The sequence below is a fragment of the Amaranthus tricolor genome, chromosome 2, assembly GCF_026212465.1.
Source record: "Amaranthus tricolor cultivar Red isolate AtriRed21 chromosome 2, ASM2621246v1, whole genome shotgun sequence".
NCBI classification, from domain to species: domain Eukaryota; kingdom Viridiplantae; phylum Streptophyta; class Magnoliopsida; order Caryophyllales; family Amaranthaceae; genus Amaranthus; species Amaranthus tricolor.
This window is the reverse complement of record NC_080048.1, coordinates 2,687,369-2,710,427: the sequence shown is the minus strand read 5'-3', so window position 1 is coordinate 2,710,427 and position 23,059 is coordinate 2,687,369. Positions and strand designations below refer to the sequence as shown.

At 34.2% G+C, this 23,059-nt stretch overlaps 3 protein-coding genes and 1 long non-coding RNA gene across 4 annotated transcripts; 2 read left to right on the top strand and 2 right to left on the bottom strand.

Annotated features, from left to right (window-relative positions):
• The first annotated feature begins 3,775 nt into the window (after window positions 1-3,775).
• On the top strand, window positions 3,776-7,225 carry LOC130806319 (exocyst complex component EXO70A1). Its single transcript, XM_057671339.1, has one exon. It carries the CDS (start codon window positions 4,247-4,249, stop codon window positions 6,308-6,310), a length of 2,064 nt encoding a protein of 687 aa, XP_057527322.1. The 5' UTR covers window positions 3,776-4,246; the 3' UTR covers window positions 6,311-7,225.
• Window positions 7,226-9,129: 1,904 nt separating this feature from the next.
• Window positions 9,130-14,513, top strand: LOC130806689 (cellulose synthase-like protein D1). The gene is made up of 3 exons (XM_057671870.1): window positions 9,130-10,177; window positions 11,026-12,624; window positions 12,948-14,513. The coding sequence occupies exons 1-3, from the start codon at window positions 9,702-9,704 to the stop codon at window positions 13,903-13,905; spliced, it is 3,033 nt and encodes a 1,010-aa protein (XP_057527853.1). The 5' UTR covers window positions 9,130-9,701; the 3' UTR covers window positions 13,906-14,513.
• Window positions 14,514-14,576: 63 nt separating this feature from the next.
• On the bottom strand, window positions 14,577-15,591 carry LOC130806690 (uncharacterized). The gene is made up of 2 exons (XR_009040341.1): window positions 15,340-15,591; window positions 14,577-15,113 (listed from the first exon to the last, which is right to left on the bottom strand). It is a non-coding gene; the product is annotated as an uncharacterized LOC130806690 (long non-coding RNA).
• A 720-nt stretch (window positions 15,592-16,311) lies between these two features.
• LOC130806548 (uncharacterized) lies at window positions 16,312-22,436 on the bottom strand. The gene is made up of 6 exons (XM_057671677.1): window positions 21,910-22,436; window positions 18,688-19,250; window positions 17,867-18,059; window positions 17,716-17,780; window positions 17,407-17,617; window positions 16,312-16,977 (listed from the first exon to the last, which is right to left on the bottom strand). Exons 1-6 carry the CDS (start codon window positions 22,078-22,080, stop codon window positions 16,615-16,617), a joined length of 1,566 nt encoding a protein of 521 aa, XP_057527660.1. The 5' UTR covers window positions 22,081-22,436; the 3' UTR covers window positions 16,312-16,614.
• Window positions 22,437-23,059: the final 623 nt, after the last annotated feature.

Genomic DNA, 23,059 nt, shown 5'->3' with positions numbered 1-23,059 from the left:
GCGTCCACTTCCACGAACATGAAGCCGAGTCAGCTCTTTTGGCCGACAATCACAACAAACTTCGAAAGATTGGCATTTCTTACTTGATTGTCAGAATGGGGCATATAACATATCGTAGAAAAACTCTTAAAGTCTAGTTTCCATTGCCGCAAACCTTGCATTAATATGATCTTCCTATCAAAAGTTATGATCAAAAAAATGAACATATATCAAATTTTATCTCAAAACTTTATTGCATTATAAACATTTTTCTACTCTTTTTGCTTATCTTCTTTATAAAACATCTTATACGGAGCTAAAATCTTCTTAGTAAACTCCATCATCATTAAAATCATAGGAATTAGACTTAAAACAGTCAAAACCACTTAAAATCAACATGAATAACCAAAATGGACAAAGTAGCATAAATCCTCAAAATAAGCACGAAATTACTAACAATGAACATCATTAAGGAGTATAAAATGATATAAATAAGTGCAAATAATTGCACTCATCATGACATTTGCAAAATTGATCAACTCACTTCATGCCGCAGATCAAAGAAGAAGCATGAGAGATGGAGGTGACCAAAAATTTGAAAATGCACTAGTTATCAAGTCTTCATATCAAAAAGGAAAAGAAAAGCTTGTAAAATGCAATCACTGTCACAAAAATGGTCATGAGAAAATGATTGTTGGCATAAAGGAAAGGCACAATGCTAAAATTGTAAAAGATTTGGGCACATGGTTAGAAATTGCAGGTTCAAAAATGATGAGAAAGAAACAATGACACAAGTGGTCATGAAAAAAAAATTTAGTTATAGAAATTTGGGTGATAATGTGCACTATAGAGAAAAGTGCTCTAAAAAATCTATAGTTAGTGATAATATGCGTCAACATAATTCTAAGGATAATGAGATGTACATTAATGAAGATTGGAGAGAACTGTTTCATAATCAATGAATTTTGAAGCAAGGGAGTGTGTTGAACTATATGCTTCAAAATGTAACTCTAAGTTTTGATATTCAGTTGCTATAATCTAGTTTTACAAAGTGTTAGTAGTGGAACCATGTGTGTTTGCCACTAACCCATGTTTAGCTTTATTTTAGGAGAAGTTTTGTCATGTAAGCCTATTATAAAAGGCTTTTGTTTGTTTTTATTTCGATGGATAAATGTAACATAATTACTTTCATTTTTTATACTTTGTTGTGTTATTGCATAAATCCCAACAACTACTCCACCTAGTTTAGAAGAAAATTTTTCTATTTTGACTTTTAATTGTTCCTTACCTTTTATTCGTTTTATCTTATTATATTTTCATCACAAAAAAATCTCATAAGGGTAAATATTATTTACTTAAATTAGCCAAGGCAGTCCACAAACCATTTTATGCTAGCTTATTCTAAAGGATTGCCAACATATTTATGTAACACAAATCAAGAATATGAAACCAAGGATCAAAGTAAGACAATATATCATGCTAAACATAACAAAAGAATTAAGGCTACAACTTATTTTTTTGGATTAAGCAAAACTTGTTTAAATATTGACTTGGCCTTATCTACAATACCACACTAAAATATACAATTTTCTTTTCTTACATTTAAGAGGTATAATTATTTAGTGTCACCTAATCCACCATGTTCTTTTTTATTTTTGTGTCATCCCATCATTATCTCGAAGGAGATTCAAGAATATACTCATGACTCTCCATTTTCTTAAAAATAAAGAGTTTATTATCTAATTTGTTACTCTGTTATTTTGAATTACCACCTTAAAATTTTAAAATTTTTTACATATTTAGATATTCACTAATTCTTAAATAAGACGGTCTTACGGTGAGACCATCTCTATTGAACTGCTCCAATACACACATTTTATCTTAAAGTGATCACTTATAACGTTAAAGTGATTACTTATAATTTTAAAATAATCATTTTTTATAGTTTAGAGTAGAGGTGTTCATGGGCGGGTTTGGGTGGGTAGCGGACCGGGTAGGGTCTAAAAAATTTTACTCGCGGACTCAAATATTCAAAAACCCGCCCGCATTTGTGGGCATATTTTTTTGTCGCTACCCTCGCATTTTTAAAGCGGATAGGACCCGTGGGTAGGCGGGTATTTATTATACAAAAATTTTAAAAATAATACAAATTGTAAAGTTAAGTTTTAGTAACAATTAAAATACAATACATTGTCCAAAAATACTCCAAATACATCAAAAGTCTCAAAATACTCAAATTACATGAATATAAACATTATGTTGGGTATGAAGTTCAAACATATATCTCTCCAACTATAATAAATTTAAAAAATTATTAAAGTGGTTATGAACTAAGTTGCACTAAAACGGACACGGACACGACACGGGTATGGAAAAACGCCAACTTAAAAATGGCGGACACGGGGACACGAAAATGGTAATATAATAAATATATCAAATTAAAGATAATTTTACAATCTTTCATTTGATATATGTAAATAAACACTTTAAAAACATAAAACTCACATAAAATGCAAATAAGTACCAAATAAACAACATGAATATTTAAAAATAGTCATACAAACTAAATCAAAGAAAACCAAATAAATAGGTAAATTTAAATTTGATCATCACACATCATCTATATGACGTCCATCATCATCCTCCGCTACAAAGGTAATTTCATCCACAAAAGTTGTGAGCCTTGTGACTAACTAAAATTCACTTGGCTCGTATTTGATCAATATCAATAAATAAATACGATTTTGCATTTGTCTGTAATATTCAACTTCGTGAAATATGTAATACAATTAACTTATATTCAGTGATCAACTGATCATTCAACTTCAAAGTGATGAGTCCCCATCCCAATCCCAATCCCCATCCCCAACCAATACATACCAAATCCAAAAATAGACATCTTGATTCCCAATCTCATTCTCTTTCAATCACCATTTATGTCTTCTCCCTTTAAATTAAATTTCCTCATCTCCCTAAACGAAAGAAATGGAACACAGATTTTTTAACCAAAAAAGAAGTACCTTCATCAAGGCTTCACTTTCTCGTAAAACAGAATGTAAGCTTCACACTAAGATTAATAATTTAAGATTAACACTAAGATTAAAGATTAGAACAAGATTGAGAGGGAATTCGAGTGTTCTCATGTTCTGTACTCTGTTTTTAATTTTTTTAATTTTTTAATTTTTTATTTTTAAAAAAACATGTCCTTGCCGTGTCCCTTCGGTGTCCTTGCCATGTCCGCGTGTCCGGAAAAATATTAAAATGTTGGACACTTCATTTGGCATGTCGGACACGGATTTTCGTGTGTCCGTCGCGTGTCCGACACGCGACACGTGTGTCAAGTGGCGTGTCCGTGCTTTACTGGTTATGAACACTAATTACTAAAGTTGAGTATGTAGTAGACTAATAGTACTAGAGAGTAGACTACTAGTTTCATAATCAATACAATAAATTATTTAATGATCAATATATTAAATTTAGCGGGCGGGTGGGTGCACCCACAGGTATTTTTTTAGTGTCGCTATTCGCCCAAATTTAATTTTATTTTTTGAAAAACGTTGTTCAAATCTGCCCGTTTTTTGAGTCTGGCGGGTAGCCCGCCTATGAATAACTCTAATTTAGAGTGATTACTTATAACCTTAAAACAATCAATTACAATCTTAATATAATCAATAAAAAAACAAACTAATATATAAAACCGTCTCATACAAAACGAATTGTTAGATATTACAATGCAAACTCAAAATATTTGTATAGATTAGAGACTAAATAAACCAACGGTAAGTGCGGCTAGGCTTTCTCGTACCTAAATGCAATTTTCTCTTTCTCTACCGTCAACATAAACAACCCATCAAAAAATAGCACAACTTTAAAACCTACCTTCACACTCTCACCACTTTCAAAGAGAAAACTCGGAAAAAAGGAGTGAATTCCTAAAATAATTTCAGCGTTTTTCCATTTGTTTTCAAGGGTTTTTTTTTTTTTTTCTCTCTTCATCACCGCCTCTATTGCAGCTGATTTGGTATAATTTCTCCTCCTTTTCTATTACTAGATTCATTTATTTCGATATAAACAATATAGTTATTGTACTTTTTTCCTTAATCTTTCAAAGTTGTTCATTTTATAAAGGGTGCTTATAATTTGAGTTAAATCTTAGTACTTTAGCTTGGATTTGCACTTTTTGTTGTAAATTAGTGAAAATAATAGAACCCATTTTGATTTTATAGTTTCTGATGCAAGAAGATTGTTCAATTGTGAATATTAATCTATGGGTAGTAATAACATTGAGAGATTGTTGTTAGCTAGGAAATCATTGAACTTTAGCTTAGAAAAGGTGAAATCTTTAGGGTTAGCTCTAGATAAAGCTGGGCCTAGATTGGATGAAATTCACCAAAGGTTGCCTTTACTTGAGGCTGCTGTTAGACCCATTAGGGCTAATGAGGATGCTCTTGTAGCTGTTGTGGGCCACATTGACCGGGCTGTGGGCCCTGCCGCGGCAGTTTTAAAGGTGTTTGATGCCGTCCATGGGTTAGAGAAGTCTTTGTTGTCCGACCCCAGGAATGAGCTTCCTGGGTATCTGGCAGTGCTTAAGAGGCTTGAGGAGGCATTACTTTTTTTAGGAAATAATTGTGGGTTGGCTATCCAGTGGTTGGAGGATATAGTGGAGTATTTGGAGGATAATGTGCTTGCTGATGAGAGGTACCTTTCGGATTTGAAGAAATCCTTAAAGGGTCTTAGAGAATTTCAGAATGATGGTGGGAAGGCTTGTCTTGATGGCGGGTTACTAGACGCGGCCTTAGATAAGTTAGAGAACGAATTTCGTAGTTTATTGATGGAAAATAGTGTCCCTCTTCCTATGGCTTCTGGTGATGACCAAGCTTGTATTGCCCCGTCTCCTCTTCCTGTAGCCGTGATTCAGAAGCTTCAAGCTATTCTCGGAAGGTTGATTGCTAATAATAGGCTTGATAAATGCATATCAATCTATGTTGAGGTCAGAAGTTCGAATGTGCGGGCAAGTTTGCAGGCTCTTAATTTGGATTATCTTGAGATCTCGATATCTGAATTCAACGATGTGCAGAGCATAGAGGGGTATATAGCTCAATGGGGAAAGCATTTGGAGTTTGCTGTGAAGCATTTATTTGAGGCCGAGTACAAGCTTTGTATTGACGTATTTGAGAGAATCGGTTTGGATGTGTGGATGGGTTGCTTCGCCAAAATTGCAGCGCAGGCTGGAATTCTTGCGTTTCTTCAGTTTGGGAAGACCGTGACTGAGAGCAAGAAAGATCCCATTAAACTTTTGAAGCTGTTGGACATTTTTTCATCTTTGAATAAACTTAGGTTGGATTTCAATCGGCTTTTTGGTGGAGCCGCTTGTGCTGAAATCCAGAATTTGACCCGAGATCTTATTAAGAGAGTCATTGAAGGTGCATGTGAGATATTTTGGGAACTTTTAGTTCAAGTTGAATTGCAGAGACAAACACCACCCCCTATTGATGGAAGTGTTCCTAGGCTCGTAAGTTTTGTTACCGAATACTGTAATAGACTACTTGGGGATGATTATAAGCCACTTTTGACTCAGGTTCTAGTTATTCAAAGAAGTTGGAAAAACGAAAAATTTCAAGAAAGGCTCCTTATTAATGCCATTCGAGATATACTCAAAGCTATTGAGGTGAACTTAGAGGCATGGTCTAAGATGTATGAAGATCCCATCCTTTCATATGTTTTCTTAATGAACAACCATTGGCATTTGTACAAGCATTTAAGGGGAACAAAGCTCGGTAATTTGTTGGGAGATTCCTGGTTAAAAGAACATGAACAATCCAAAGAATACTATGCTGCCTTTTATTTGAGAGAAACTTGGGCAAAGCTTCCGGCTTTATTAAGCCGGGAAGGTCTGATCCTCTTCTCTGGTGGTCGTGCTACTGCCCGAGACCTTGTCAAACGTCGCCTAAAGAAATTCAACGAGAGTTTTGATGAGATGTATAAGAAGCAGTCCAGTTGGGTTGTTTCAGACAAGGAGTTAAGAGAGAAAACTTGGCAGCTTATCGTACAAACAATTGTGCCTGTATACCGAAGCTACATGCAGAACTACGGGCCACTCGTGGAACAAGATCCCAGTTCAAGTAAGTATGCAAAGTATACAGCACAATCTTTGGAGAAAATGATAATGTCCTTATTTCTTCCTAAATCCGGAAGATATGGAAGCTTTAAAGGTCGGCAGTATAGTGGAAAATTCAATGTCCCAGCAGATCAACTTCGGCAGTATAGTGGAAAACTTAACAACGTCCCTGCAGATCAACCTCAACGATCTCCTACCGCTACTAGTTCATAGTCACTTGCGTGTTTTATATTCGTGTCGGCATAACAGCCATTCCGCAAGTGCTTAATCAAGTATGCAAAGGCTGATCTTTGTATATAATTCGTATCCTCGAAGGTCTTAGCCCTGCACTCTCAAATGGCGTCCGATCACTACTAGCCTTTATGGGTTACACGGAGGAGATTATCGCATAGCTAAGGCAAGTAATTCTATCTTCACTTCTTCATTAGCAGTAGTAGTAGTAGCAGCATATGTATAATTTTTGTCTAGCGACGCGTACCTATGATTCCGATATCGATAGTAGCTAAATTATCCTCAAGAGGAAGTGTCATTGTCAAGACAATGTAGATCCCTTCCTCTACATATAATCACCAAGTGTATTAGTCAAATGCATTGATAGAAAGCTAATAATAGAACATTCATTATGTGATTTGTTTTTAGATGTCTTTGATTTTTGATGGCTTTGTTTGCATGCTCTTGTGGAAATGTAGAGTACTTGTCAGTCTATAAGTTTTGCTCATATCAACAAAGCACTTGCCTTTAGTATCTCTACGTAAGTTGTGAACTATCTTATTTGCCCTTGGTCTTCTTTCTCTAAAGGTACAATAGATTTTATAGTTGAGATTTGCTACCTGTACTAGCGTTTTATAAAAGTATGTTGCTACCATATAGAATATTCCTAAGATATTTCACAACTTAATGGGCAATTAAACGAATTTAATCCATTAATGTTACTGTAGCTTTGAGTACAACAATGCTATTCGGTGGAATTTTTTTTAAAATTTGCTACCACTGACGTTTCATAAAAGTATGTTACCATATAGAATATCCCATTAAAAAATTAGTGATCTTTCCAAGACATGCCATAACTAAAGCTTCTTTTTTAAGTGTCAAACCATCTATACCTATTTCCAGGAATCACCATACATTAACAGGAAAAAGAGGGGGGGTGGTGGGTGGGGGAGGGCAGAAAAAGATGGAAGAAAAAGGCAAAGATGTGAAAAAGAAGCTCCTTTTAAGTGCAGGAAGAGAATGAAGAATCTTGGACATCATCCTTGGTGAATTTATTGATAATAAAACCGTACTCCAGCTGTTGAGCATCTAATACAGTAAAGTAGTGGAAAGTGTCAAATCATGTTGTCTCTGTCCCTCTATGAGATTCTCCGGCATCTTTCTCATTCAAAATTGTGGGTCATCATTTCTGCATCATCCAAAAATGATGGTTTTGTATCTTTGAGCAGTTTTTGGTTGAAGGCTTTTGAGGGTTTTTGCTTATGAACTCCCTACATTCATCCGACTGCAATTGAATTGAAATGGGTTTGTGCTGAATCTTGGACTCAAAATGGAGTTGGTTCATTTACTTACCTTATATTGTGAGTGGTCAGTCTTGGGGAATCTAGGCACGGGTCCGCATAGTTAATGGTCTGGATCATTTGACGAAAACTTCTATTAATATTGAATTGTGTAACATATAATACAGAAGAAAAATCGTCGAGTCTGTTCAGCACACGTGCTGAGGTGAATTTTCGATTCACCTTATACTAGTATTTTGGATTTGCACATTACATATAGAATAAATGGAAGGAATAACCTAACTGATTTGGAGTTTAACCTAACTGATTTGTAGTTGCTTCATCCTCTATTTCTTAGTGTAGATCCATTGGACTAGCACGTTATATATACTCTTAATTTGTATTAGTTGGCTATTTAACCAATGTATGAGGTGCTTCTTACAATAAGACTGTCTCATACAACAATTTTTGCGTTATAAATTATTATCAATTGTATCCGTAGATATGGATACGGTCGAACCAAAAAGCGTGGGGCACAGGGGCGAACCACTCAGAACCTAGTTCGACACGACTCCAAGCCACAGCTATGCACAACACAACACCAATAGTCGTAGTGGGCTACAAGCGTGCCACAGTCACCATTTTGTGAAACTAACAAAACACAAGACGTCATCCAGAAATTAAAAAATAGAAGTTTGTGTAATAGCCTTCGAAACCCACAAAGCCTTCATGCTTGTGTTATGTCAATAATACAATACTATTTTGAAGGCTGCTGGACTTAACAAAGCAAAATTGAGATCTTATTACTTACATATGTTACGAGAATCCTTTGACCTAGCAAACCAACTCATATATGAAGCTAAATATGTTCAAACCTTAGCAACAGTGGTTTCTAATTTTCTATACAAGTAATTGTATCGTTTTTAATTAGGGAAGGTCAAAGATGAATTGTTGAGGGAATGAATTGTTGAGGGAAAGCTCCAAGGGGGTAATTCTTAAAATTGAAGAAAAAGAAGGTGAATAATCCTTTTGTCTCACCTAATTTGTCTCATATTTACTTTTGATCATAACTATACTCGTTCTTTAATTTTCATTTATATGGTCAATTTACCTTTTTATCTTATAATACATTTCTCACTTTCTCAAAAAATACAACTTTACTCATTTTTCTTAATTTTTTCACAAATTACCATTGGAGCAAAATCGGTGGGACAGGAGTAATATATAATATACACAATTTTAGTTTAATTACTTATTTTTAGAAAAAAATTTTAAAAATAAAATTAAAAAGGAATTCTAATCTTTTATTGATTTTACTATAATAATCCTAACTCTTGATTAGCCATGAATAATCTAGATTTTAAGGTCAATTACCCAAGAACATTATTGTCCAAATGGTGACCAATTTTTGCGGAATAATTTCCACAAAAGGAAAAATTAAATCAAAAATCAAAAATATTAAAAATTAAAAGTTAAAATCAAAAAATAAACTTACTTGATTTCTATTTTTAAATTTTAAAAGTTTCTAATTTTTTATAATTTAACTTTTCACTTACTTTTTTTATTTTTTTTATGCAAAATGACTTGTTGTGAAGGTAATAGGTTGTTACCTTAGTGCATTCTTAGCAAACACTCTTTATAGTTGAAATTGTTTATGTTTGATCAAAAGTTAAGATTAGTGTAGGAAAATAAGTAAAATATTAAATTATTCTGGATATTTTTCCAACAAACAAATATCATGTATTTTTACCCTCGAGCTACCTAGCTAATTAAAAAATGGAGGCGATTTTTAGAATCATAATGAGATACATGTAGAGAAATTTTAGTCTAAAGAAAAAGGGGAGACATTCCTCAAATTATGGAAGTAATTTACCATTATAAGCATGAGAAAAACAAGGACAATCTATAAACCATAAATTCTTGGAACTAAATTTGTGCATTATCTAATTGAACCAAAGAATGTAAGCAATGTAAATTACACAAAAAATATTTCCTTAAATTGTTCATTTATTTTTTCAATCACATTCTAATGTAACTTACCAAATTCCTTAAAATCTTATATTAAATCATAAAAAATTCAAATCAATTTATATAATTAGCATGAACGTTATACTATGTCATCAAAAAAATCATCATCTTTGTCTTCACTCAATAACAATAACAATAACAATACGAGACCACCACAATCAGTACGATTTGGTGAGTCGATGAATTATACAGTTATGATGCCCCCAACACCCGATAATCAACCGGGTGTTGGGGCATCATCTTCATCTCGATACGGAGATATTGATCAAGATGTTAATAATGGGCCCACAGGAGGATTAGCAGGAAGGTTAGATAGAAGAGTTTCTGTATTGAAATCTAATAATAAGTCTATGTTAATGAGAAGCCAAACAGCAGATTTTGATCATAATAGATGGTTATTTGAAACTAAAGGTAATTATGGTATTGGGACTGCTTGGGCTGAGAAAGATAATGATTATGATGCTACTACTGCTGGTATGACTATGGAGGCTTTTACTGATAAGCCATGGAAGCCCCTTACTCGAAAAATCAATGTTCCGCCTGCCATTATTAGCCCTTACAGGTACCTTATGCACGGAGTTTTACTCTGTTTTCGAGTCATTACTCCCTCGTTTCTTTATGTTTGTTCAACCTAACGTAAATTGAGCAAAAATTTGGCATATCCGAAATATGTCTTTGAAACGTATTAAGAATACGTTGTTGGAACGGAAACTATAATACATGAATCAAAGCTCGGGACTACTTAGGCCATTGTTCGAGTCATTTCATTAAAAATTTTATTAAAACTTAATTGTGTGACATGAGTTGATTTTGTATGTATATAGTAATGAGTATGACCCACCCTATACTATTAATTTGGATTTAAAAAAACTTAATTGTGTGATATATCAGTTGGTTCTGTATATATATATAGATGAGTGTTTGACTCAATCTATATTATTAATTTGAATTTAAAACTCTTTAAAAAACTTAATTATGTGATGTATGAGTTGGTTTTGTACACATACTATGATGAGTGTTCAACTCACCCTATACTATTAATCTGGATTCGGCCTTGACGGCACATACATTTACTTTTTTTTTTATAAGAGTAACATGTAGCACTTGCATTATACTTGGCATTTGTACTTACAAACATAGTGCAAAAAATAAGGCTACTTGTAAAGCTTTTTGAATTTATCGCGATTGAAATATAGGCTAATTAGACAGTGAAATCATCTTTATGACCGTGAAATCCATTTCGCGACCATTACCTCGACTGTGACCGAAAAAGCAGTTAAAATTTGTACAAAGTGAATTTTCTTTCCTAAATAAAACAAATGAAAAAGATTATTTGTAAATATGTTGTTTATGATTGTATATATATATTTGCCATCAAGTTGAAATAAGCATTTTATTAGTTGAGTGTAGGTTACTAGTGGTGATCCGTTTGGTAGCGCTAGTCTTATTTCTTGGCTGGCGAGTAACCAACCCAAATGAAGATGCACTATGGTTATGGGGATTATCTATTGTTTGTGAAATTTGGTTTGCATTTTCTTGGTTACTGGATCAATTACCAAAGCTTAACCCAATTGATAGAGCAGTAGATCTTGCAGCATTACATGAAAAATTTGAACAGCCTTCACCCATGAACCCACATGGTCGCTCGGATCTTCCGGGTATGGATATATTCGTATCCACAGCCGACCCGGATAAAGAACCTCCACTTGTTACTGCAAATACCATATTATCTATACTTGCTGTTGAATACCCTGTTGAGAAAGTTTCTTGCTATATATCTGATGATGGAGCAGCCATGTTGACTTTTGAGGCTATGGCTGAAGCTATAAACTTTGCTGAACTTTGGGTACCCTTTTGTAGAAAGCACAAGATTGAGCCTAGGAACCCGGATACTTATTTTAATCTTAAGATCGATCCGACAAAGGATAAGAAAAAACCCGACTTTGTTAAGGATCGTAGGTGGATCAAGAGGGAGTATGATGAGTTTAAAGTTCGTATTAATGGTTTACCTGATGTGATTCAAAAACGATGTAAGATGTATAATTCGAAAGAATCGCAAAGAAATGCGAATAAATCGATTGATGGGAAGGATCAGAATGATGGAGATGAACAAGTAGAGGTGGAAAACGCTACATGGATGGCCGATGGAACACATTGGCCGGGGACTTGGTACCAAAAGGCTCCGGATCATGCTAAAGGAGATCATGCCGGGATTTTGCAGATAATGAGTAAAGTGCCTGAAACAGATCCAGTTATGGGTCATCATGATGAGAAAAAGCTCGATTTTACTGGTGTAGATATTCGCATACCTATGTTCGTATACGTGTCTAGGGAGAAACGGCCAGGTTATGACCATAACAAGAAGGCGGGTGCTATGAACGCATTAGTGAGAGCTTCGGCTGTGCTTTCGAATGGACCTTTTATCCTTAATCTAGATTGTGACCATTATTTTTATAATTCAATGGCCATTAAAGAAGGAATGTGTTATATGATGGATCGCGGTGGGGATAGGATTTGTTACGTACAATTCCCTCAAAGATTTGAAGGAATCGATCCTTCTGATCGATATGCTAACCATAATACTGTTTTCTTTGATGGGAATATGCGCGCCTTAGATGGTCTTCAAGGTCCGGTTTATGTAGGAACTGGATGTATGTTTCGAAGATATGCACTATACGGCTTTGATCCTCCTAGGGTGAACGAGTACACAGGGATATTTGGACAGTATAAGAAATCAACACCCAGTGTTAGTAGACAAAGTTCTGAGCGGGAAGAAGAAACTGATACCGAGACACAGCATTTGGCTCCACATCCTGATTTAGTGCTTCCTAAAAAGTTCGGGAATTCGAGTATTTTCACTGATTCTATATCTGTTGCTGAGTTCCAAGGACGGCCTTTGGCTGACCATGTTTCGGTGGCAAATGGTCGCCCTCCGGGTGCTTTAATCCATCCTCGTCCTCCTCTTGATGCACAGACTGTTGCAGAGGCTGTTGCTGTTATCTCTTGCTGGTAAACTTACTGCACAAACTATCAATTTTTTATCCGACTTGAAAAAGACCCAAAAAGACCCAAAATAATATTTAGTCGGTAGAAATCAAGTGACATTATAATATTACTGTTGGAAATACTTCACATGTGAAGAAGATCCCACATAATTAAAATAATGGGCTGTGGACTTGCATATCCGCGGGTTTGTGGGCTCGAGCCCACTGGTGCCCCATATGTTTGTCCACATGAGTAAGCCCACGGGGTGATCATGTGTCGAATTGTCACGACATAATAGTTACTAATTTGGCTGGCTGATTTTGTCATGATACTGATATTTTTTGTAGGTATGAAGATAATACAGAATGGGGAACAAGAATAGGCTGGATCTATGGATCAGTGACCGAAGATGTTGTGACAGGGTACAGAATGCATAATAGAGGATGGCGATCCATTTATTGCATAACAAAACGAGATGCATTCCGAGGAACTGCACCAATCAACCTCACAGATCGGTTACACCAAGTCCTTCGTTGGGCCACCGGATCAGTCGAAATTTTCTTTTCAAAAAACAATCCTATGGTCGCAACAAGGCGACTTAAGTTCCTACAACGTGTAGCATATCTAAACGTAGGCATTTACCCGTTCACTTCAATATTCCTAGTTGTGTACTGCTTTCTACCCGCTCTGTCCCTTTTCTCAGGCCAATTTATAGTACAAGGGTTAAGTATTCCTTTCCTTAGTTACCTCCTTACTATAACCATCACTCTTATGCTCCTTTCACTTCTCGAGGTTAAATGGTCAGGAATCGGCCTAGAAGAGTGGTGGCGGAATGAACAATTTTGGGTCATCGGAGGCACGAGTGCACACTTTGCTGCAGTCTTACAAGGCCTACTCAAAGTCATTGCCGGGGTTGAGATTTCGTTCACTTTAACTTCAAAATCCGCTGCAGAAGACGAGGATGATGTGTTTGCCGATCTTTATGTAGTGAAATGGACAAGTCTATTTTGTATGCCTCTTACTATTATTGTCATCAATATGGTTGCTCTTGTTATCGGGTTTTCGAGAACAATTTATAGTGTCATCCCAGAATGGAATAAACTGTTGGGTGGCTGTTTTTTTAGCTTATGGGTGTTGGCTCATATGTACCCATTTGCAAAGGGACTCATGGGAAGGAGAGGAAGGGTGCCTACTATAGTTTGGGTTTGGTCTATATTACTTTCTACTACTGTGTCTTTGCTTTGGATTACTATTAGTCCTCCACAAGGTAATGTAAGTCTTTCGGGTGGTGGTGTTCAAGTCTAGAGAGTTACTAGTTACTACACCGTTCCATTGAATTCGCTAAGTCTGTTGTAAAAGGTTCTCACATTGAAGATGTAAATGTAGCAGATTCAATGCTGTGGAGGAGCACATATGTATGTTTGTAGTGTATAGCACATTTTTTGTCATAAGAGCTACTTTTTGGCTACTTGCAATGGACTATTCAAGCTATTAGTCATTTTTACATGTAATGAATGATAGACTAAAGCTTAATTGAAATTCTCGAACTCTTTACAAACTTGCTCTAGAAAAGTGAGTTTAGAAGTTTTATGAAATGTTAATTTTATCTTATTGTAATTTCTAATCTTTGATTGCAATTTCCAACTATCTGAGCAGAACGATTACAAGTGTCTCATTTTCATTTAGTATTTATATCTTAATATGTAATTTTTCACATTATGTGTTATCTTTTTACAACTCCGTCCATTACATATGATTGTAATTTGCAAGTATCTCTTTTCATTTTGAGTTTTTTTTTAAATGTGTCTCATTTTCTTGTTCAAAATGTTATTTAGTTGTTTATATTCCACATTATCCATCAATTTTAATTTTCATCCACCAACACATTTTCTTGAAAACAGTTGTAGGGGCATAATCACTAGAGTATGCGTTTCAATTTCCATTGATAAGCCAACAAGAAATGTAGGTAATGGTAATTGATGGTGTTACACCTTCTAATTTCTAAACCAATTCCAATACATTCCATAACCATAACCACTCATCAAACCATTCCAAACACCCCTAAGACTATATGTTACTATCTATTAAGCAATGTAGCATAATTCACTATCTGATTTGCTTTTTGAATTCGTGATTCGGTCAAAATAACACAACCATGACTTTGACAAAAAAATCAAATAAATTTCCAATAAAATAGCTTCAAGCATTTGTTCCATTGTTCAAAGTTCAGAGTTCATTCAACCAATTATGTCCCTCCAAAAACTCCAAGAAAACAATCAAAGTGCAAATATAATACCATCTTTCTGCCGATTGCTTCTTCATCATAGTAAGCATCAAATTAAATAATTATTCATATGCATAAAGTACATATCTGATCAAATATAGAAGTATTAAACCAAATTTGAGATGAGAGTCGATATTATCTCAGCTAGAGCATGTACCACTTATCCGAGTAAAGTTTTGGTTTGATTCTAGCTGCCCCTCATCTTTCCTCAAACTCCCGTTTAACTAACCTGTGTTTAGCAGAAGTGAAAATAAATTAAAATTACCGAAATTGTAACACTTCTAACGTGATGCGGAGCATAAACTCATAAAGATTGAATCTTTAATTGGAAATTAAGAATAGCAGGCAACTAAGGTTCTATTATTATAATTAGGGTTAATAGAAATAAATTTTGCTGTATTAGTACATGTAAATCAGAAAAATTATGACTTTAATCACCCAAAACTATAAATTACCGTAATAATCTTCAAAGTTGCAAGGATTAAAAGATATTGACTTAAAATTTTGAGATTGAAAATCCGTATGCAATCAAGTTCAACAGCCCAAATAACATCGTAAAGGAGAAGGATCTGATAGGCAAGAAAAATTAATTTCAAAAGAGGCGAAAATAAGAGCTTCCAATTTGCAAAGGGAGAGGGAGAGGGAGAGGCTAAGGATAGCCAAGTAGGTAGTGGTGAACTGGTGGTACGTTGGAGTATACATATCAAACTGTTTAGGTTAAGGATTTTTTCAAATTTTGGCTATTTTTTTATTAGTTTAAATCAACAATAATATCCAAATTTAGGAAAATTTCATATGATAACTTTGCTGTTTTGGGTTTTCAAGTGGTAACCAAAACTTTTAAAAAATCTACTCGATAACTTTAAGGTTTACCAAATTGTTCAACCGTGACATTTTTGCATATTAAACGTTAGCAAACGTTAATTTCAAAGCTTAAAGACTGTTGCATGCTTTTTTATATGACTCACCATTTCAAATGTCATCGGTTTCAATCTTTTCCCCCAAAACATACATTCTAACTCTATCATCATTCATCCAAATTATATTTTTTCCCTTAAATCCAAAGATGGTAGAGTTAAGGTTTATGTTTTAGGGAAAAGATTAAAACTGATGGCATTTGAAATGGTAAGTCGCATAAATAGGCGTACATCAGCCTTAAAGCATTGAATTAACATTCGCTAAAATTTTATGGGCAAAACAGTCATGATGGAACAATTTGGTAAACCTCAGGGTTACCGCGTGGAATTTTTTAAAGTTTTGATTACCACGTGGAAAACCCAAAACCTCAAACTTATCATGTGAAATTTCCGATAAATTTATGATCCACTCAATCAAACCCTGTTGAGTTAATCGACCTGGCCGAAAAATCTAAAAGGCAAAGAATTGGACTCATCTAAATTCACTTGAGCAAAAAAAATTATAAATACTTTGCATTCATTACTTTATTTATAATCTGATTTATCATTTTTTGATCCCAATAAATACAAATCAATAAATAGTGTTTTTGCATCCCTTATCAGTATCATACATCTATTCTAGTGCCATGTAAATAAACAACTCAAAAGTAACACCTCTTGTTCCCACATTTTTTTTCTATCCTTTCATCAAAATTTCACAAAAATTGAACATCATAACATTTGGTCTACCAAGAAACACAATTTTTATATCCTATTTACTACTATATTTCTATATATTCTACCTATTTAAAGCATTATCTAAAGAACACCTATCTATTGCTGCTTAGTTTGATTAAGCCAATAATCTCTTTCCCATTTCTCCACTTGTTTTACTGCACTGGTTTTCCTTTTCAACAAGGCTTGAAGTGTAGCCTGATCATAAGGCGGCGGCATGGTGCAAGGAGCTGTGTTTGAAGGACCCTTCACCAAAGAATCCATCATAAACTTCTTCTCTAAACCCAGTGCGGGGCACGCCATAGTCTCCGAACAAAGCTCAATGGCATCTTTGGGTATCGTAGGCTTGTACTTCAAGAGCTTGGCGTATTCTGTTAGCAGATGTAACATGTAATCATATACATAGTCCATCTTCACATCTTCTAGGATAAAATTACTCGCAGCTTTTGCCATTTCCTGAGCCTGATAAGTTCATGATTTTTCAATTATTCACAACTTTCAAGGTTAAGTGATGCAATTTTGTGATATGGAATTTATGCAGTGTACAAGAATTGATATATTAGTTCATGTAGTCGCTCTCAATCTTTTGGGATTAAGGCTCTGGCATTGTTAATGTTGTTTCCATTTCCCCAAACGCCATAAATGGCTCCCACATACATGAGGTTTCGGGAAGTCAGATGTACGCAACCTCCCGACAAAATATTAGTTTGTATGAACACATGACTTGATAGTACACGTTATTGATCCGCCTTAGGAAGGAAAATAAGGGAGCATTAACTAGATTAAGCTAACAGATTTATTCTCGATTATAGTTGAATAACAGTTATTCAAAAGCCTATAACAAATAATCAGATTCCAGAATGAAAAATGACTAGCTGTAGAACAGTTAACCTTTTGTGCGTGACTATCTCCCCATTCAACAGCAAACTTGATAGACCTACACTTATCATTCGCCTTGATGGGCCAATAGTGTTCTGTAGGCATCAAACTTCTTGAAAAGAAGTCATAATACAGCGGCTGTACTATCAACGCAACAGAATCACAAGCAAGGATGTACTTCTCGCTGACTGACCATGCTGATCCTTCTATGTAGATCTTATATCTAGTCAAAATCACAAGACAAAAAATCGACAAAAAATTAAGGAAAGTTCGTAATGAAGAAACTAGGAAGCTACTCATGAACATATGCATGTCGCGTACTTGTGTATGCATTGGCTCGCTAAGTCTGACTGCTTAAATCCTTGTTTTGATTCCTTAGCCCAATCCTACAATATTTTGTGCAATTTCTTAGTGTAATAATCATAATTAACTAATTAACAAATCAAAGAAATAGAAATGTAAATTGTTTTACCTGTATATAGACTCGAGCATGCCAGTCTTCCTTATCGGAGACATTACATTTGATAAGATCCATCCTGTGCGATGCAACAAAAGGATTTCCTTTCCAGTAAGCATAAGGCTCTCTATCCGCAAATTTCAGCCTCTGGTTTCCTTCTTTAAGTTTCTTGGACAGAAACTCCCATGGTTTGATATTGATTTCAGACCTGTGCACAAATACTCCAATAGTCAGGTATTATATATGAAGAAAATACAAAAGAAATAGCAGATATAGCTTCATAGAGATAATAACAAATAAATCGATCAGCAAACAAATGAGTGCAACACATCCGTGAAGAAGTCTGTAATTATCTTTAAGGTCATCAATTTCCTCTAGCATAAGCAGAAAACTACACAGGTAAACAAAAATATTTTCTTGTATTTAGCAGCTTTACATTATTATGTCAATGGGGACACAGATTTATAGTTCTTTACTTTCACATTATAAAGGACTACATTAATACGACTCATAAAATTATGTGCACTTCTTATGTGAATTTGTAGATTATTTTTGCTATAAAAGGTCAATCGAAAAACTCTTTATCACTAACAAATATAATTTTGCGTTCATCAACCCTCTTTAATTCCGTCTAGATGGGAGCCACTTAATGACATTGGAGTAATAGAGCGTTATTTAGCATCTCGATATACATGTCAGAAGAGACCAATTACTATAGAGATTAACAAAATATGTATCATGTTAAAAAATGAACAATGAAAATTGCTCCCTGTTCAGACAAAGATAAATCCACTTCAACAAAATTTGGAAACAAGCAAGTTTTAAATAAACCTTACCATCCCCAAAACGACCAGTCAGGGAATACAATATCCAATGTTTTATCATCTCCACAATAACGAAATAGAGGAGGAGCTGTATTATTGGGCCAAGAAAATCGCTTAGATATTACCGGCCAGTCAACACAGTCAAACATGAGCTCTAAATCAGGCACTCGGCCAGGGTACTTCCTTAGCAACTGTAAAAATCCCCAGAGGGTGAAAACATCTCTGGTTTGCCATGACTTTTTGTATCTCTCCACATAAGCTTTTCCATTAGATATCACCAATCTGAAATTGGCTGTTCTTTTAGCTGACTCAACCATCTCTCTTGTGATACCGGTCTGCTTCCAAGGCTGTAAATCTTCGTATATCCAGCGAAAGTATTCAGGGCACGTGGAAGGAGGCGAAACATCAGGATCTAGTTCTACTTTCTGAGGATAATCTACTGGGCAGGTTTGTGTGACATTAATATCAGAACAAATGAGTGGGATTTCAATTTTTTTGTGAGCCTTTGTGGGAGTGTCTGTGATCGGACTACTAGCAGCGACAGCTGCAATCTTTTGTTGCGTGGAAAAAATAGGCTGCAAGCAAATGCAGAGAGAACAAATTAACAATAGTACTATTAGACTGAAAATATGGGTAAAGCATTGTTCTTTAGCTCCACTTTTCAAGCTCCCAACAAGGATAAAGCATAACACAAATAAGGGAACAAGGTTGATAGAGTTATTGAATGCAACAAGGAGGAGAAATGAATTAAATAGGGAAATGTCCAGGGAAATTTGGTTGGATTGGTAAAAGTAGCAAGTGCATAACACATTAACAAAGTTCATGACAGTCTAGTGCTACTATCTACACATTTGACAAGAGTTTGACGGTAACTAAAGACAGAAAATCTTTTGAAAATGTCTAAATCTTTCACTAATCTGCTATGAATAATCTCACATATTTGTTATTTTCTAACAATCTCATCTTTAACATGTACTTCCTCCTAGGATACCCGGTGTGGGAGAGAAGGGTGGGGTTGTGGTGGTTCTAATCACCGGGTATGTTTGGAGCAAATGCACAGCAAATGTTGGATTATCAGATAGTAACCCAAAGGTGGGAATAAACGGAGCGAATGAGTGTAAGGTCGGATCATTTTCAATAATATTTCCTTTAAAATAATAGTAGAAAAGATACATATATCTACGAAGCCAAATATAAAAGTCGATTAATTATATCATTAAAATCCTATATTCTTTTTTTCCTATAAAATCCTATATTCTGTGCTTTTTGTTATTCTCATCTCCTTAGGGGAGGGTCCAGAAGAAAACAATGATAGTCAACAATTTAAATTTAAAAAATGAACAACTTTCATATGAGACGATCTCACGGTGAGACATGTCAAAGCGACTCTTGTAAGCAACTAAGAGGGTGTTTTAACATACAAAGTATCAATTTATCATCCAAAAACACATGCTAAACATTAAACAACTAAAAGTTAGTACTTATTTAAAAGTAAATATTTTAATTAATTTAAGTCAGGATATAAAGCCCAATTTAAGATTGTCAATGGCTGTTGTGAGATTGTCTTAAATGAAAATTTTTGTAAAAAAGTTACATTCAACAACAATTAAAATGTAAAATTAGTTTGTAGCAAATAAAAAAAGATTGGTAAGAATATGTGGAGTAATTCTTATCCAAGTGACTTCAAAATAAAATTCACAAATTCTTTCTTCAGAAGATGCTTATGCTTGCTCCACAGTAATTGATAATTCGGATGTTGATGAAGAACAACAAATAGATACGATTCAACTAGTACGCTTTAACTTTAATGATTTTATTTTGATTTACTTTTTCTTTATTGGAAAACTAACTTATAATTGTTTGATATTTCTTTGAGGATCTTGATGAAGTTGAAGAAGATTGATCAAAATTAATTGTAATGTTATGGAAAATAAACTATGTATCTCTTTTAGTCTTTTATATTTGATTTTTAATTATGGATTTAGATTGTTTTGTTTTGGTCAATACTTGAGGACAAGTTGTCTATTCGCTTTCCACAGTTTCACTCTTGGAGCGGGCTTCCTAGATTGTTTTGTTTCACCTTACATACCAGTTTAATACTTATTTCTTTTCATAATACTTGATGCACCTTTTCTTTTTCATTCATTTCAAAATACATACTACATTACTATATACTCCCTCCAATTCAGCACTAACGTTTTATTTGCTTTTTGAGCACTATATATCTCTTACTCTTAATTTGTATTTTATTAATAATCTATAAGTTAAAATATAGTCATATGAAATCTTGTTTGATTCGTCTGGATTATTCATATCAACTTTCCATAATTTTTAATAATGCACAATTAGAGATATTAAAGATTGAATATGTGTATTGGATAGAGTGTATAAAGTAGATGAGACATTAGTGGCGACTTGGAGGAAGTATTCATTAAGTAACTTATACTCTGTACCACTTAATTTGCATCATTACTATTTGATCCGTTCTACTTAATTTGCATTTTATTTTGAACAATGGCTTACAATTTCATCTATACATTTTAACTTTTTTTAATTTCATCTATATAATTCATTCTCTTTCTTTATTTATTAGTATTATCTCCTACTTTTCTAAATAACTCTCACATTCTCACTGATTCATTTTTAACGAGATAGAGAGAGTAAATTGTATGTAACCGAGGTAGTAATTGTCTTCCTCTTCCACGTGGTATGTTATCAAGAGGTAAATTCAAATAAACCTCACTAGGTATTCAAATATTCACATGTGACATGTCCACGTGTCTCAAAAGCCTCTTCTTAATCTTTACTGATTTACTCCTATGTTCTTCCGGTGGATCCCACACTCCACGGTCCTCACAACTCCCCCCGGCAGGCGGCCCCAGATCTCGCATACTATCCGGCAAAATTTTCTTTTCTAATACTATTATTAACATACATGGATTATGAAATATGAGTTGCCAATTTATTGTTACAATATTGATTCTTTTTCACGTGTCAAGCACTCAAGCAAGCAAATGAGTTTCCAACTTGGAAATAGAAGTATTTAATACATTAAAAAACACATTGGTAATAAAACTAATTCAATCAATATTCCATTACATAAATTATAATAACATTAATTATGATTATCAATTATGATGCCGCTTTAATAATTATTAATATATTTAATTAACGGTTATTGCGTGCATTTGCAGAAAAAAACAAAGAAAAAGAATTAAGAAAACAGAGACTTACAGAGTAATCAAGAAAGCGAGAAGAAAGAACGACACCAAGAATAAGAGATAGAAAAAAGAAGACAAAAATGGAAGATCTAGCTGGAGAATGCATCAATGGCCGCCAAATCATATCGATTAATTGACGAAAATGTCCCGATCCATTCGGTTTTTTCACTAAATTACCGTTCATGATTTCTCTCTATTTCTTCCTCTGTTTTCTAAAATCGAGCAGTTAGGCTCAAATTCATCTTCGCATGCAACAATCAATCATAATATGAAAATAATTAATTAATTTTTGAAGAATAAATGATCATGAAGGTGAATAATTAGAGCTGAATTAGAGAGAATAAAGAAATTAGTGTTGAAAATGAATGATAATTAGTGAGAGAATTTGAGTAGTGAAGAGAGAGAAAGATGAAGAATAAAAGAATGGAGTGAAGAGAAAAGGAGTAGAGTAGAGTATGGTGATTGGTGGCGATCGACTGGCGTGGTAATATTGACGAGCTAGCAAATGGAAGGAAAGAAAGATGGGTTTGAGGGAAAATTAATTAATTAATCCAATACTGGAAAGATAATTTAGACAAGGAAAAGGAAAGGAAGTACTATCAAGGAAGAAGACAAATGGCACAAGAAATAAGTGGGGTCCATTCTTTTTACGATTAGCAGCCTTGTACTACTTCACTTAAAAGTTAAAATTAATGGAGTTATTATTTGATTTGTTTTGATGTAAAATTAAAATATATTTTTTTTAATTCTTTTTATTTGTCGTATTTTTTATGGGGTAAATTCATCTTATTTGTCTTATTTTAATTTTATGACCTATATATTTATAGGTGATCTGTTTAATTTTTTAATATTAAAAATACCTAATATTGCACATGGGTTTACTATTATAGGTGCTCCCCTCTAATTCTTAATATTAAAAACACTCAATATTGCACACGAGTACTATTTTAAGTAGTTTCCTCATTTTCTTAATATTTGTGCCCAAACCAAATGGGACAACTAAATTGAATTGGAGGAAGTATTAATTTTTATAATCTTTAATTATACAAAATTAGTATTAAGGGCTAATAAGTGAATTAGATATAATGCATAAAGTAAATGAGACATTTAGGGTGTGTTTAGATAGAAGAAATGGAGGGAAAGGAAAGGGAGGGATTTGAAGG

What these genes read in the sequence shown, in the direction of transcription:
- LOC130806319 (XM_057671339.1), top strand. Translation starts at nt 4,247, where the DNA reads ATGGGTAGTAATAACATTGAGAGATTGTTGTTAGCTAGGAAATCATTG.
- LOC130806689 (XM_057671870.1), top strand. Translation starts at nt 9,702, where the DNA reads ATGTCATCAAAAAAATCATCATCTTTGTCTTCACTCAATAACAATAAC. An exon ending in GCCATTATTAGCCCTTACAG is followed by an intron (nt 10,178 to 11,025) that starts GTACCTTATGCA and finishes AGTTGAGTGTAG; the next exon opens with GTTACTAGTGGTGATCCGTT. An exon ending in GTTGCTGTTATCTCTTGCTG is followed by an intron (nt 12,625 to 12,947) that starts GTAAACTTACTG and finishes TATTTTTTGTAG; the next exon opens with GTATGAAGATAATACAGAAT.
- LOC130806548 (XM_057671677.1), bottom strand. Translation starts at nt 22,080, where the DNA reads ATGAACGGTAATTTAGTGAAAAAACCGAATGGATCGGGACATTTTCGT. An exon ending in GACTGGTCGTTTTGGGGATG is followed by an intron (nt 18,060 to 18,687) that starts GTAAGGTTTATT and finishes ATTTGTGCACAG; the next exon opens with GTCTGAAATCAATATCAAAC. An exon ending in GAGATAGTCACGCACAAAAG is followed by an intron (nt 16,978 to 17,406) that starts GTTAACTGTTCT and finishes TGAACTTATCAG; the next exon opens with GCTCAGGAAATGGCAAAAGC.